General features: G+C 45.7%; 1 protein-coding gene across 1 annotated transcript in view; it reads right to left on the reverse strand.

Annotated features, from left to right (window-relative positions):
• SLC24A3 (solute carrier family 24 (sodium/potassium/calcium exchanger), member 3) overlaps nucleotides 1-15,649 on the reverse strand; it is a 406,199-nt gene extending 390,550 nt beyond the window's left edge. Inside the window, exon 1 of the mRNA XM_008587241.1 lies at nucleotides 15,529-15,649. Within this exon, the coding sequence (XP_008585463.1) occupies nucleotides 15,529-15,646 (118 nt within the window). The 5' untranslated portion in view covers nucleotides 15,647-15,649. The remainder of the gene's footprint in view (nucleotides 1-15,528) is intronic.
• Between the last annotated feature and the right edge of the window lie 761 nt (nucleotides 15,650-16,410).

Below are 16,410 nucleotides of genomic sequence, written 5' to 3' on the forward strand. Positions count from 1 at the left end.
CGGAAACGGAAAAAAAAAAAAAAAAAAAAAAAAAAAAAAAAAAAAAAAAAAAACCACACCAAGAATTATTTATTGCTTACTCATACATATGCATGAGGCAAAAATATTAAACCCAGGCCAGACACCTCTGAATAAGAATGATGTTTAATTCTGGAGGTGAAAGACCCGACAAGGCAAATGACGCCAACCTTCTCTACAATGTTTATTTCTTATAAATGGATAGAAGCAAATATAAAAAGCAATAAATTATATTTATTAATTCTGAGAGTAAATACACTGTTGTTTTATTTTCCCTGATAGTTTTCTATATTTTTGGTTGTTTCAAAATAAAATGTAAAAGGAAAAAACACAACAGTCAGAGAAGTTATAAAGATTCATTCATTCATTCATTTATTCAACGAAGATTAAGCATCCACAAATATTTGAGACCCGATTACCCTGTTGCAGGTACTATCTATACCCTGGCGATACGTATGATAAGCAGAACAGCCCTGGTCTCTGCCACACAGGGCTTACCCCTGCAGGGCAAAGACCACTACTGTGGAAATAACGCATCAACTGGACATTCTTCCCTAAAGTTCCGCTTAGGGAGGAGCGGGTGCTGGGAAGGAGTACTTAAAAGTGTGGCCTGGTTTTAATTCCTGCTCTGCCACACCCTTGCTGAATGCTCCTGGAATGCCTGACTCATGGGCGTGTTAGCAGAATTAAGAAGATCCTGCAGGTAGAGCACTTAGCTCAGCCCTGGCTCCAACAAGGCACCTGACAAATGCCTGGTTCCTTTACCTTGTCCCTGGAAAGAACCTATGGATGTAAGTCCTAGTTTAGGAATGCTGGTTTGCATCTGAAATATCTAACAGGTGAGCATGGACTGAATCAGGTCCAATTCCTTAACATGTTGCTCAGACATACAAACAGGAGGCTGATTTTTAAGAGCTGAAGAGATTAACATCTGGCCCAGCACCATAAGCAGGACAGTGGTGGTGAGGGGGAATCTCTAAACCATGTCACTTAATGAGGCAGCTGAAAAACTGAAGGGAGGGAAGCCTGAACAGGGAAGCACTTAATTGCTGACCTCAAAGGCATGCCATGCAGAAAAGGAATAAGATTTATTTTACAGAACTCAAAATGACTAAAAGAAAAATTACTTTGGTTCATCACGAGGAAGACAATTTTAATAATCCCAGTCGCCCAGGGAATAAAAGGCGTCTGAAAGGAGGTGGGGAGTGAGTTCCCATCACAGAGGATATCCCAGGACGTGACAGGAGAGGAATTTATGGTATTGCTACAAAGGAAATTCAGGCATCGCATGGGCTGCTGGGCCACATGACTTTTTTAAGTCTGTGAGTGTTGGGAGTTTTTGACTCTAACTTATGGTTAAGAGGAGATATAATAGCTCCATAGATGTGCTGCTCCTGCCCGACCTGGTAATTGCTCACTAATCCTTTAACAGTAGCTTCCATTTTTGCAGCACCTTTGCAGATTCTTCTCCCCAAGAGCCAGTGAAGAAATGGTGGATCCATTCCTGGGCTGAACAGGGAGAAGTGCAGGGAGGAGGTGAAAGGAAGGACCCCTTGCTGGGCACACAGGGACCCGCCCTCCACAGGACCGAAGCACTGGAAGGGACACTAGAGCCACACTGCTATGCGTCCTGCAGCTGGCTACTTCCGGAAGCCCGAGGCTCAGTTGTGAAAGTCACAACTAAAAAGCAAGTCAGGTGCAGTGTCGTCCAGGGGCCCAGAGCCTGGGGACAGCACTGAGAGCTATTTCCCGCAGCTCCCACCACACTGTGGTCTCGTTCAGAGGGAGAAAGACAGCAGCTGAGCCCCTCTCTCCTCATAGCCAGACATCAAACAGGCCCTCAATCCCCAACTAGTGAGGCCAACACAGCTGGAAACCTCATGCCAGACTCCAAGTCACAAAACTTGGAGCAAGCTGGAGACTCTGGGGATCAGGAGAGACGCCCTTCCCTCACTCCTCCCCCAGAAGTGTCTGAGGAAGGAGTTTTCTTGGGAAGCAAGAATTGAGTCAGTCACTGCTCCCAAAGAAGGGAGGAAGCCCTTTATTGGCCCGGAGGTTCTTCAGCAGTGTGACAATGAGCATATGTGTATCGGTCACCACACAGTCACATAACAAACCAACCCAAACTGGAGGCTCAAAACAGCAACAATCATTTACTGTTATTACCTCTCCTGGTTCTGCAGGTGACTGGGATCAGTGAGGCAGTTTTCACTCGGGGTCTCCCCTGTGGTTGCAGTCAGAAGATGACTGGAGCTGAGGTCCTCTAGGAGATGTCTTCATGCACACTCTGGTGTGGATGCTGGCTGTCCACCGGGACCTCAGCTGAGCTGCTGATTTCAGCAGTATCACATGGCCTCCCTGGACACCTGGGCTTCCTCCGTGCCTGGTAGCCAGGTACTGAGAGCCACCATCCTTAGAGAGAACTGGGTTGAAGCTGCATTCTTTTTATGACCCAGCTGTGGAAGGCACACACTTCTGCCACATTCTATCTGTTAGAAGCAAGTCACGAAGTCCAGCCATATTTAAGTCACATGAGATTCACTTCACGTTGAGAAAGACATCAAAGCACTTTGGGGCATGTGTTAAAACACCACAAGGTACAGCCCTTCCTCTAGAAACTTCACTCCATCACCTTTGAGGGATCTGCACATCTCATTCCCACACAAATGACCTCCCGTTGTGCCAGGCTTTGGGCTGAAGAGCACCACTAAGTTGGATGTGCCCCACATTTGGTGGGGGCATCTTGGAAATACAAAATCATGGAAGACCTGAATGCCAGGGCAAGAGGGTTCCCAACTTTAAACACATCAAATCACTTTGAAAGATGATTTCATGTGAAATACGGATTCTACTGCCCACAGGATAGAGCCGAGTGAGGGATCAACAGTCGCCTGAAGACACAGATCCATTAGCTTTTGACTCCGGAGCCAGAAAAGCCAGCACATGTCCCTAAAATAACACACGCGCAGAAGACGGCGGGACGGCTGCAGGTCTGGGTGACGCCGCCTTTCCCAACTTCTATTCAGGGCTCAATGAGTCTTCTCTCTGAGTTGACATAAGTTCCAGGCCCCGGGCCCCAGCAACACGTCTAGAAATAACTCACTTACTTTAGATGATTGCAAAATAAAGAGATCTGCCTGGTGAGGGAATCCTCGTGAACAAAGCCTCTATACTCTTGCAGAAGGGGCTTAGGCAGCAAGATTTTATTGTTTCCCTTTTTTCAACTCTGACATGTTTTGAGCTTCCCTGGGGTCCTCAGAAGTCGGACGTATGGGTGGAGGTGGTAAAAAATAAATGAGAAAGAAAGGACATTTCCTGGTTTTCATAAAAGCCTCCTCTCTCTCCCGCAGACCCTCCTCGGCAACTTCAGCCCGACCCTGCTGCCTGTGGCATGGCCCGGAGAGCCACCAGCAGGAGTACAAACACACGGCACAGGGTGGTCCAAACTCACAGGGCAAGTCTGAGAGCCCGTGTTTAGCAAGATGAACGCATGCACACACAGAGGAAGGGAAGAGCCGTGACACAGTCTCCGGGGTTAGGATGAGCTTTCCAACCTGTTCAACAACGCTGAGACCACAAAGTCGGAAAGGGGAAGCAGAAGTTTAGCAAGAGCTGTCGCTGCCAAATCCCCTCCCCCTCACCCTTAGCTCTTTGGTGCACACTGGCCCAACTTCCAACCACCAGCCCCCTGTACCCCTTTACCTGAGGCTGTCTCTGGTCACAGGTACTGGACTACCTGCATGAGGGGCAGGCTGAACGTGCCAGGGAGTTGACACCCCTTAGAGCAGCCCCCTGATGGAAGCTGGTGTATGGATACCTCAACTGCCTTGCCCTTGGTGGGAGAACTCGGAGGTGTGTGTGCTACACTGTACCCTGGGGCTCCCCAGCGAGATTAAGGTGCCCACAGTAGTAACTAGCTGATGACGTACCAGATATTGGCTACCTGGTCTTCCCTTCCAGTGTCACTTCCCCATTCCCTACTGGTGTTTCCTGGGATCAGCTCCTAAATAAACTACACACACCCAAATTCTTGTCTCAGCATCTGCTTCTAAGGGAACCAAAACTAAATCAAGGAACTTGATGAGTGCAGCAATGTATTAAAGATGGCCATCGCAGCACATGTCATCTGTGCATCTCAAATTACCTATGCAAGACCAACTTGTGCGTCAGGAACTAACAAATAATAAAGAGACACAAAATAACAAATGTGGTCCTACACCAACAAGGGGCTCTTCTGGGACAGAGTTTGTCTGGGAAAATGAGGACCTGACTCTTTCCAAAGACCCTAACACCCACGATTCCCACTCTAGTGCAGGGGACATGGTTTCCTTACTTAACCAGGCATCTATTTCCCATAAAGGTGCTTAAAAAATGAATGGCTTGCTCTCTCTGACACGTGTTTGCAACGAGGAGTCTGCTCAGCTCCAGCAGGGAAGAACCAACGCAGGCCTCCTGATCCCTGGAAGCAGTTTCCACACCAGAATAATGTGGCTGCTTACAAACAAGTCACACCACTGCCTCCTCTGTCTAGGCTCCTCTCCTCCCACTTCTTGTCATAGCTGAATGTGCAGTGCCACACCTGGCGAAGCATGGCTGGCTATAAGGTACTAAGGACCGGGAGACCTCTTCCTCCCTTCTGCCCTCCTTTCCTATTACCACAGATTCTCAGTCCAGTTCATAGTTCTACTTTGGAGGGAGCAGAGAAGGATTTTAGGGATAACTGGCCCTTGGTCAACCAAAGCTCTGACTAACTTGCCAGACATCACAGAAGTCTCTTTGCAAGTTGAACTAAAGTAATAAAAAAATGATGAAAATCTACAAGGCATTACCTGGAGAGAATACACCCAACGGATTAACATTTACCTGGAAAGTTTATCATAGTGTATATGTCACATATATGTATAGATGTATATCTACATATGTGTACGTGTGTGTGTACATCTGTAGTCAAGAACCTATCCACACACAAAAACATGGATGAATCTCAAAAACTGAGTGCTGATTAAGAAGCCTTACATCAAAGAATATACAAGTATATTGTATGATTTGTGCACATGAATTCTAGAACAGACATAAACTATTCTGTGGTAGAAATCAAGAGTGGTTGTGTAGGGGTGGGCTGGGCATTTCCTGAGAAGGGGAATGGAGGAACTCCTGGGATGACGGTATGATGTGCACCTTGATAGAGGCTGGGTGCGCACATGTAATCGCGTGCCCAAACTCATGGATGGTACACTTAAAACTTATGCACTTCATACTGTAATAAATGCAACAGACAAAGAAGAAGGGCAAACAAATAATAAACCTTAGTAATGCTATGTGTGCTAAATGAGTGAGAGGGAGTGTATCGATTTCTGCAAATTATTTTGAAATCAACTAAAATAAGATGGACTGATGCAGGAATATAGGTTGGATAGATGGATAAACATGTGATAAAGCCAGTATAGTATATTGTAAACTATAGAACCTAGATGTTGGGTCTATAGGTGCTCACTCAAAAATTCTGTTTTTCTGTATGTTTGCAAATGTTCATAATAAGGTGCTAGAGTGAAAAAAAAAAAAGTAAATTACCAAAAGGCAAGATTCTTGAGACAATGGGGAGAGAGAGGATGAAAAATGTTACAGAAACAGCACATGAAACTGTGGCACTGATAGGACAATAATTCTAGATTTATTATGGTAGCTACTGAGAGATTCTGTCCCCCTGGGAACCACTAAGTAGAGCCACCTGGAACCGAGTTATTTGGCTTGCAAACCCTTAAAGGAAACCTCCTTTTCTGAGCCACAAACACAAAATGATTCTGCAAAGGAGCCAATGTCCTGCATGAAACGGAGGTCAATGGATAAAAACAGCTGGGGGTGGGTAGGTGGGGCTACAGTTGTGTTAAAACTTTCCTTCTTTTAAATTCAGTATTTAAAAATTCAGTTTGATAAATTGGCCCCATATTTGTGATTAAAATGGAGCAGGCAGTGGGAAAACTCTGTGTTTCTGTAGAAGGACAGTGGCTCCTATGCCTGTGGAACATAGGTCACCTCTTTCTGGATGAGTCGACTTAAGGCACGTCCAAAGGGCAGACGTGCACCTCAACAGTCACAATGGTGAAAGGGTGCTATGTTCCCCCAAAACTCATATGTTGAAATCCTCACCCCAAAGTCATGAGGAGGTAGGGTCTTCAGGAAGGTGATTAGGAATGGAATTAGTGTCCTTATAAAAAAGATTCCAGAGAGCTGCCTTGCCACTTCCACCATGTGAAGTCACACTGAGAAGGCACCATCTATGACCGAGAAAGTGGCCCTCACCAGACACTGAATCTGCTGATGCCCTGATCTCAGACTTCCAGCCTCCAGAACTATGAGAAATAAATGTCTGTGGCTTAGAAGTCACCAGTCCATGGCATTCTGTTACAGCAGCTCAAATGGACTAAGACAAAGGGGGACAGAGTCAAGTACAGAACGAGCCCCACTCCTTCTCCACCTGCTCACGCCCCGGCAATCCCTGCATCCACTGTTACCCATTCCATACACCCAACCTTGCGTATTCACTCTAAAGACCAAAGTCCCCATCATCGGTGATTTGTCTGGATTTGCCCAGGGCAAATCAACAAGACTTCAGCATAAGTGGAATTCCCATTCCCCCAGAAAAGCTCCGACAAGAGGCTTTCTTCGACACTGACAGGCTGCTCGTGTGACCCGCACATATGCTTTGACACTTGAGACTATTTTTGCTTTCCACCTGGGTTTTCATAATATTAGTACCTGTCAGATTCATTTTACTCTCCTCCTGTAGCAGGAAATCCCCAGGCCCTAAAAAGCAGAGAAAGGAATCAACGGCATGCATAATCATCACTATCTCCTCAGCATGACTCACGGGGACCCCGTGTGTGAGGCCCCTCAGGACCCTCACAGTGCATGCTCAGGAGGTAGGCATCCATCCACGGGCTGAGCGCTTGCTGTGCACTAAGTACTGACACACTTTATTCCACCGACTCTTTCTGTTTGTCCCATTAATTATTCCCACTTCACAGAGCAAGTTCAGTGGCCGGCCCAGGGCCCCCCAAGCCCGTGGCTGTCAGTCAGGATACCTCCCCAGGTCTGTGTCTGTGGAACCCTGGCCTACACCTCTGCCTGTGTCTGGGAGTAGTCTACAGTGACAAGATGCGGGCCCTCCTTACCTCCAGGTTCTCTCAAGACCCTGAGGCAGGTGCACACTTCGAGGTGACAGAAGTTTAAATGCATCCAGCCCCCTTTTTGGATCCCAGTCCTTTGCTCCTGCAGAGTGGCCTGTCCCGGGAGTCTGCAGCCTGTTGTCTTTCCTTTCGCAACCCAGTGTTCCTGATCCAACACTGTGGGTGTAGATTGAGCCCTGGGATTCCCACAGCAGGCTCAGGGCAGGGAACCCAGGCTGAGGTCATGGCGCAAAGGCCTTGACAGGGACAAATAAGCCACTGGGCTGGGCCCAAGTCCATTTTGTTCTGAGTCAGCTTCTATAAAGGGCAGCTAATCTTTAATTCAGATTTTTTTTGTTCTATTATGGAAATTTCAGCCAAATGAACGGGATTAACACTGTATCAGGAACCTCAGAAGCACTCATATGGTAACCTAGACATGTACTTATTTAAACTTACTCTCTGAGGTGGAACATGAGCCTATTGTAGGCTTCAGTGGGACCTACCCTGGGGGTCTACAAACTGGAGGGATGGCCACAGCCCACGCTTAGTGCCTGTGTCCAAAGCATACTTGGTGAGGTGCCTCAGCCTGCTCTCCTGCAGCCCTCAGCCCAGCTGCCCCCAGTGTGCCATGGAGCCTGCTGAGAAAGGTGTCAGGCCTGGAGAAGCTACAGTGAGCCTTTGGGGAGAGGCCTCAACCTCCCCTCCAGACCACTAGAGTCACCAGTCCCAGGACCTAGAACACGGGGCAGCAGCAAACATTTCTGTAAAGGGCCAGAGAGTAAATGTTTTAGGCTTTGCAGGCCCTGTGGTCTGTGTTGCAACGACTCAACTCTGCCTTTGTAGACCAAAAGCAGCCACAGACACCACATAAATGGATGTGTGTGGCTGTGTTCTAATAAAACTTTATTCACAAAAACAGTCAACAGCCCAATTTGGCCAAGGGCTCTCCTTTGTTAAGCCCGGGCTTAGAGGAAAAGAGTCTGGAAGCCACTTGAAGCAATAATCCCTAAGCTTCTTTTCACATTTATGACTCTGAATCTCATTTCTTTAATCAACTTGCCTTGGCCTCAGTCTAATTCATCTATCTACTGGGTATCATAATACAGTCATTCCTAACCTTGAGGTATTCGTTCCAAGGGCTAAATGTGTTTGAATGAGCTAATGAATGTGAAACCTCTTTGAAAAGTCCACCATCATTTACCTGTGTTTCAGAAGGATTCCAGGTACCACTCACTGGATCAGGCCTCCTGGGCTGCTTTTAAGGAACAGGGTTTTAAAGAATGCCTCAATAAAAAGTCCTAAAGGAATATCAAAGTTAGGAGAAACAAACAGTGTTCGGTGCTTTCCTCCCAGAGCCTGAGACTTTTAAACTCTTCATCAGCATGAGGTGGAAAATCCTCTACTCCCTATTTTATCCTGTTTGTCTACATAGTGACTTCTTAGGCCAGAAAACCCCACTAGTCAGATGCCTCCTAGTTCATACCTCTCTATGTCCTCTTCCCACAGCTCACCCTGTAAGAATGTCACGTTGTCACTGAACTACACTAGATGATTTATTCATCTTTAAAACAATCTTAATAATCCCACAATCTTAATCATCTTGCCTGCAGAGTGGCAGAGTGCCTGCAAACGACTTCCATCCGTCTACCACCCATTGTATTTCTGGTAACAAAGACAATCCAGCTACAACTTATTAAGCACATGCAATGATTGAGGGCCCAGCTGCTTTCCAAAGCTTACTTCACTTAATGATCACCACAACTCTGTGAAGAAAGCATCTTAATCTGCATTTTACAGAGGGTGAAAATGAGGTTCAAAGAATTTAGGAAACTCCCCTGGCATCGTTTACTCCGTAACCCAAGCTCTTTCCGCACTACTGCCGATGACATCATCTACACAAAAATGTTCATTAGTTTCCCCAAGGTTCTTGTATTCCCACCAAAAAGATGCAATTTGCAAATGAGAAAAACTGGGACAATTTCTACCCAACTGATGACCCTCTCTAGATGAAAAGATAATCAAATGGTGTCCCCTTGGCCGGGTGAGAATCATGAAGATTAAACCAAGAGCTAAATCCAGGCTTGAAAGACATAAGTTTGGGTTATGATTTTTCTATAGTGGGACTATGCTGCTTTTGCAATAAGATGAGCCTAAAGGAAAGTTGAAAACTTATTTCTCAAAAACAAATTAATTTGGAGAAAATTAAGGTAGCAGAGACGATCTACCTGCTCATCAAATCTGTTCTCACTTCTTCTTTCTACCTGCTGCTAATGTACCTGTCCCAGCATTCCTGGAGTTAGAAGTTGTCCTGTGACTTAGCTTCGGCCCGAGGAGTGTGAGCAGATGCGAGCATCTAGCCCATAACCCCTACTATGCACAGAACTCCATGCTGTTTCTGGTCTTCCTTTACATGAGAAAGAAATAAATGTCTCTTGTGTTAAACCCCCAAAGCTGTGGGTTTTATCTGTTACAGCAACTATTATCCTATCTAACGAACTCAGTAAAGAATTTTGACACAAATTAAAAAGCAAATCACATTAGTGTCTAATTTGTTCCAGCTAAGAATGTCAGCAGATATATTTAAATCATTATAGAAATTACAAGTGCAGAAAAAAGTTAGTGAGAGTCATGTGAGCTACAAAATAATGTATGGATTTTAAGACTTTAAATTCAGTTCTTTCCTGGGTTCAAATTTAAAGATAACCATACAAGGTGATTGCAATTTGTCATTCTTAATATTTTGGATATATTTGATTAAATAAAATATATTACTAAAATTAATTTTACCTGTTTCTTTTTACTTTTGTAACGTAGCTACTAGAAAATGTAAAATGACATGTAGCTTGCATTATGTTTCTATTGGACAGTGCTACTCTAGACTGTGCAAATGTCAGATCTTTTATTCAATTATTAATATGTATAGTGTGTCTACTGTGGGAATTGGGTGGCCCTACTTTGCTTCTGACAAGTCCTGGGACCCTGGGCAGGTTGTTTATCCCTCTGGATCTTGGTTTTCTTCACGTAAAAGATGAGAAAGTATCATGATTTGTAGATTGGTCATGCCCAGCCATATGATTTTAAACCAGCCATCCCCAAAGTTATGGTTTAAACCCCCCAAAACAGTGGGATCCCAACACTTACTTTGTTCTTGGCCAGCACCCTGAACCAATGTGCCTACTTGCCCATCTGTGTCTGGGTTCTAGTTCTTATTTATGGCCACAATTACCCCTTGAATATACCTCTGGCTTCCCTCCTCTTCTGCAACTCACATTTAACTCAGACTATGTGGTATCCAGCCATTCCGGGAAAGACCTGGCCTGGTAAACATTCCTCATAGGGCCAGTGCCCTGCCAGCCTCACCTCGGTCTTGCAACACAGGCCCAGGTGACTTCCTTTCCTTCAGAGGCCTTAGACCACGTAAGCCAGGCAGTTAACGTGAGATGACCCTTTATCAAAAGGAAATCTAGTGATATCACAGTGAAGCCCACACCAAAGGCCATCATTTTAAACATTTTCCTTCTTCCAAAGTTTATTTGAAAGAGGTACTCTGAGGAAAAGCTCATTTCCTCAAAATATCAAAAAACTGAAAACCAAAAAATGATAGTTTTTCTGGAGACAGACTGCAAAGTGTACAAATAAATATCACAAAGAATTCATTTCTGCTACGGTTGCTCACCACTCTCAAAATTACATTTAGTTAACTTAATTTTCCAGAGATCAAATTTATTCAAAGTTAAATTTCTCTTAATAGATCATTTGGGTAAACAAATTTAAGTGTTATTTGCCAAAAAAAAAAAAACAATGTATTTCCAGGGTTCAGATGAAATCGGCAGTGTCAGGCTAAGAAAACAACCTTAAATATTCACAGAGAGCTGAAAAAACTGCAGAAAAATTGGAACTTGGAGGTCAATCTTTTTCACACCATTCTGGAGACACAAAAAATCACAAATTTCCACCAGTACCAGGTCTTTGAAGTGCTGAGAAAGAATGCCATTAAAAAAAATCCAAATTCCTTGAACTTTTTAAGTGAACAGATATGATGCTGCTGGGGGCGGGGTAGGAACTGGTAAAGGGACACGAAAATCAACTACATTGTATATTGACAAAATAAAAAATAAAAAAAATTTTTAAAAATCCAAAATGCATAAAGCAATATATCTTTAAAGTAGCAGCTGTCATAGGAAGAGGGTCTAATCTCAGCTGTTACTACACCAGTCACAGACACACATAGCACATGAAGGGCACCGTGCACCCTGGGCTTCCCCTAGCCCACAAACTGGGTGCCCTGGGCTCTGGTTTTTGGAGAGAGAAGGGGTGGGGAGAGGGACATGGAGGTGGTAAGAGAGAGAGAAAAGGGGAAAGGGAGAGGGACAGAGGAAGAAAAAGAAGGGTTAAGGTATGGCACGGAATTTTGCAAAGTAAAGTAGTTATTAAGGAAAGTGGCAGGGTGTCTTGGGGTGGAAGTTTTTGTGAATCTATTCTTGAAATTTCTTGGAACTGCTGGATTTGTGAAGTGGATGGGATAAAGTAGTTGAAGGTCTATTTCATAGATGAGGAAATGGGCCTCTAAGGAGCAAATCAACCTCATATCCCCGCAGAGACTAGCACCAGAATAGAGGTGACTCCATCTCCAGCCCCTGAATCTGTAACCTTACTCTAATAGCATCTAAAGCCAGGGGTTCTGAGAACACAGTCTGAGAAGCCCTGTGACATCACAAGTGGCAACTAGGAGTACTTTATGACAGATGCCAAATTAACTCTAGCCTGTGACCTTGGCACCATTACTCACATGGCCAGGGCACACACACTGCCATCCCAAATGCCCAAGTTCCTATGTAAATAATCACCCATCCAAGCACAGGGGACCCTGATCCATCGTCCTCATAAAGTCCACTGCTGCTGCTGACGTCATCACAAATGGGAAGGGAAGGAGTCCAGAAGCCCCAGGGCTCACTTCCTCACCCCTACATTAAGACTTCGGAGAGGAAACACCACTATACTGACAAAGCACATGTCATATTCATCGCGTATGAGGCCTCTTAAGGGAAACTGGGTGACCTTCTGTGAATGAAGCTGCCCTTGGCTCACTCCAGTTCTGCCCTTTCACCCCACCACAGGTCAGAGGTAGATAACACGAATACTATTAACACTCTAATTCTAAATCAAGACCTTAGGAGTGCTCTGGATCTCAATCACTTTTCATAAATATTGATTCGGTTGAGACTGAGAAGCAGACTTCCAACAGCATCTGGAAAGGGCACTGAGATGACTGGGGGTAGTGTGTGCACGGCAAGGTCCAGATCACAGTGTTGTCAGAAGCATGGTTCGGCACAGGCAGTGGCTCATCCTAGGCACGGGGTCTTCAGAGCTTATCTGTGTGAGAAGACCGTGCTTGAGCCTCCTTGTCCAGCTGACTGACAGCTCTAGACCTGGGCCACCTGAGGGTGTGGCCTGTTGACAGGACCAGACGGACGTATCTGCCTGTTCCTGTGGGCACCAGCTGGAGAATTTGCTCTAGGAGTCTTGCACTGTGACCCACCCGTAACGGGGAGATGGGCGCCCCCAGCAGACAGTGGGCAGTCATGAGCGAGCTCTGACTGCGAGGGGTTGACCCTGGGGTTGACTAAGCTGTGCGTACGCTACCACTCCACTGTCATTTCTCACAGCAGTCCTGAAAGGTCAGAGTCATATCTCAGTTTCACAGAGAAATGGACAGAGGATTAGGGAGCCTATTTTGCCCAAAGCCCACAGCTTCTCAGCTGCGATTTAAAACCAGGTGAAGGTGACTCCAAGACCCAGGTTAGAGATGGGGCTCTCTGATTTACATGTCCTCGGGATGTTTGCAACTGAATTGGAAAGAAAGGAGATATGTCCAAACACAGTCAGAAGTTCTAGACCAGCCTGTCCAATTGACCTCTCTGTGATGATGGAAATGTTCTATAATCTGTCCAATTATGGCAGCCACTAGCCACATGTAGCTATTGGGTTTTCGATACATGGATAGTGCAACTGAGAATCTGAATTTTTAATTTTATTTAACTTGAATTCATTTGAATTGAAATATCATCTTTGAATATTCATATTACACAATGCAGTTTGAGACATTTTATACCAAAAGCATTCAGAGAACAGAGTGGTCACTGCGGTCTATGGCAGTCCAGGCAGGCTTCGTGAAGGACACAGGCTCTGAGCCAGCCCTTGATGTATTGGATTTGAACAGGACTCTTCCTGTTTCAGGCATGATCCTCTTCCCTGTCAGCTCAGACCTGGGCCACCTGAGGGTGTGGCCTGGAATCAAGGGCCCTAGAAATCAAGCTCATCAGTCCCTTTGGTCTACAAATGAGGAAATCAAGAATGTCCCTCCTGGTCCCGTGTTCTTTTTGGACCTGTTGTACACAGCCTGACTGAGTTCTCTTTCCCCTCCTCCCATTTTCCTTCTGAAGCTTTCTTCCCATCTCTTTCCCTGAGGTCTCCCGGCCAGTGCTGGGTTTGTGCTTTTTGCATCAACCTGGACATTTTCTTTTCTACCTAGGAAGCTGAGTCACTTCCTCTCTTGGACTGGCTTTCAATGCACTTTATGTTTCTATACCCATCACTTTGAGGAACGAATTTCCAAATGGAATGAGCAATGCCACTCACAGAGAGACCAACCACCCTCCCCCGAAACACAACCTCAACAACAGGCAGCAGAAACCCTCCATCCCCGCCAGCCCTGTGTGTGGCTGAACCCAGCACTCAGAGCTGGTCACCGTATTGTATCTAACTCCATTCTTTCCCGTACCAAAATTGACAACTGGGCTACTACTGTATTTCTGTCCTCTAACATCCCAGTTACCAGCAGCCTAGTAGCTGGAGACAGATGTTGAAAAATACTTGACTACAAGACCAGATCAGGAGACAGGGTTCTTGGCACAAAACCTGCTCCATCCTGTCAAGCCCTTTCAGGCCAGTCCGTGGTATATTCTTAGAACACACACGGCTCTGTCCCCTCAGCTGGGGAGTTCAAACCCTTCATGGTCTTTTTCAATTCCAGCTCGTGTAGCAGCCCACGTGCTTCACCAACCTTCGAGAAAGTTCCTTGTGAGCATTTAATAACAGCCACAGTAAACCTTGAATTCTCCAGCTTGAGGAATAGAGATCACGTAGGTTTTTTGGGGGAAGGGGATAACCTATTTTTAATTCTTTCTGGCTTTGCTTGGGAGCTGATTATTAAGATCTCAGCATGGGTGGGCACTTTTACCCACCTTCCCAAAAAAGAGCAGACACACAACCTCTTGAAACACGTTTTGTACTCAAAGGTCTATGGTTCTTTGGGCTACAGTAAAGGTTGCTTATGTCCTCCCATGATGACACTGAAAATGAGATTGGCCTTTCCATGTGGGATCAACATGTCCTTGAACTCCTGAGCCCTTGAAAGGGGCACACATGAGGCCTAAGTCCCCACCATGCAAGGAAGGAAGTCCCAGAGAGCTGTGAAGTCCAAGTCGGGGTGGCAAAGTATGGCCACAGACCTGCTCTAGGCCACAGCCTGTTTCTGTACAGTGTGTGAGCTGAGAATGGTTTTCAAATTTTTGAAGTGTTGTAAAGAAATTGTTTTTAAAAGAACATACTACAGAGACTATATATGGACTGCAAAACCTAAAATATTTGCAATCCAGCCCTTTCCAGAACAAGTTTGCCAACCATTGGTCTAAACTATCAGGGACCTCATCCCTCCAGAGGGGAACGTGTCGTTTCCCTGAGTCTGGGTCCTGATCATTGCTGGTGCCCTTTGATCCCCTTTGTGGCTGTTTTCTCTTTCAGTTTAGTAATATCGCAGGTGCAGTGCTCCATATGTCTTCCTGAGGAAAGGCACAATATACATCAAATATAACTGAAAGATGAATATTTACTTCTTCCAAGAAGATCAATGTCATGGGAGGGGATCTGGCCCAAACTCTGTGTCTTTAGTGTTACAGAAACATGGATCCTGATTAAAAACCAGCCAGAGAGGCTCCCAGGGCCCAAAGCCAAGGCGGCCACAGAACACCCTCACTCATCCTATGCCTGATTCAGTTTCTCATTTGCCAGCACCAGCCTCCACATTTGACACCTGTACAGAATCAGGAGAATCACTGTCTCTCACTTACCTTGTCTCCAACTCCACTAGAAAAAGAACACAAAGGTAGCAATACACTTTAATAATCCCTTAGGATCTCACCTTTGAGTTTCTTAGACACGTGCCCTAAATGTCCTTAAAGTCCCTCTGGACTAAAATTTAAAGAAAAAACATGGCACCTGGCTCTTCCCCAGCCATAAGCAGAGAGCATGGTGACCACTGCCCCATGAGCCACGCTGTTACCTGGTTCAGTGCAGTTCTTGCTGCTCCGGAGCCCTGCATCTTCAGAAGTCAGAGTGTCGTTCACCTGCATTAGCTTCCTCCCCACCATCCACTTTCTGTCTTCTCCTATGAGGTCCATGAGGTCGAGCTCTGGGGAGAAAAAGACAATAACCACAATCACTAATGGCTGGGTTTCAGCCTTGGCCAGTGCTGGTGCTCAGGGTCTTAATCAGCCGTTCTGCACTCAGCCCTGCCTTTACTGCCTGAGGGCTTCCTCTGGCTGCTGGATCCTACTGGGCCCAACAGAGGCAGCCCTCAGCCAATGACTGCTATGAATCGTTGTATAAAGACCTTGCCGCTTGAGTGGGATGACTTTGAGGTGTGTATTCTAAACTGGATTTCAGCATTCTCCCCAGTGGGATTAAGCTCCAGTTGTCTCCAGTGTAACTCTCTTGATAAAGCACTCTTTATTAGCTGCTGTCTCCTCCCTGTTTCAATTCTCTGCTCCCAATGACACACTGAGAAATGTTTAACAACCAACTCACTGAGGGGTGGGGAGAGTCCTGATCTGTAGTCATTGGCCAATTTTCCTGATGTCAACACTCCCATCATAGCAAACTTCAAGCTACCAACATGGGATCATTGAAAGCGGAACTGGAAAGATGGGCACAATCAGCTCCTCTAAGTCAGTATGAACTGGCTCCATCCCACCAGCGTCCACGCCCCCCCCCCCCACTGGTATTTCCTTGAACCACCTTCCAAATAAACTGCCTGCAACTGAACAGGTGCTCAGGATCTGCTTTGTGGCGGTTACCCAAGTTAAGACACCAATTCAACAGCCCCAAAGTGTGGCCAGTGAGTGCCACACAGAAAATTTTCAGCAAACAAGAGATGAAGGAATGA

This window comes from Galeopterus variegatus, unplaced genomic scaffold (assembly GCF_000696425.1).
Source record: "Galeopterus variegatus unplaced genomic scaffold, G_variegatus-3.0.2 Scaffold116, whole genome shotgun sequence".
NCBI lineage: Eukaryota > Metazoa > Chordata > Mammalia > Dermoptera > Cynocephalidae > Galeopterus > Galeopterus variegatus.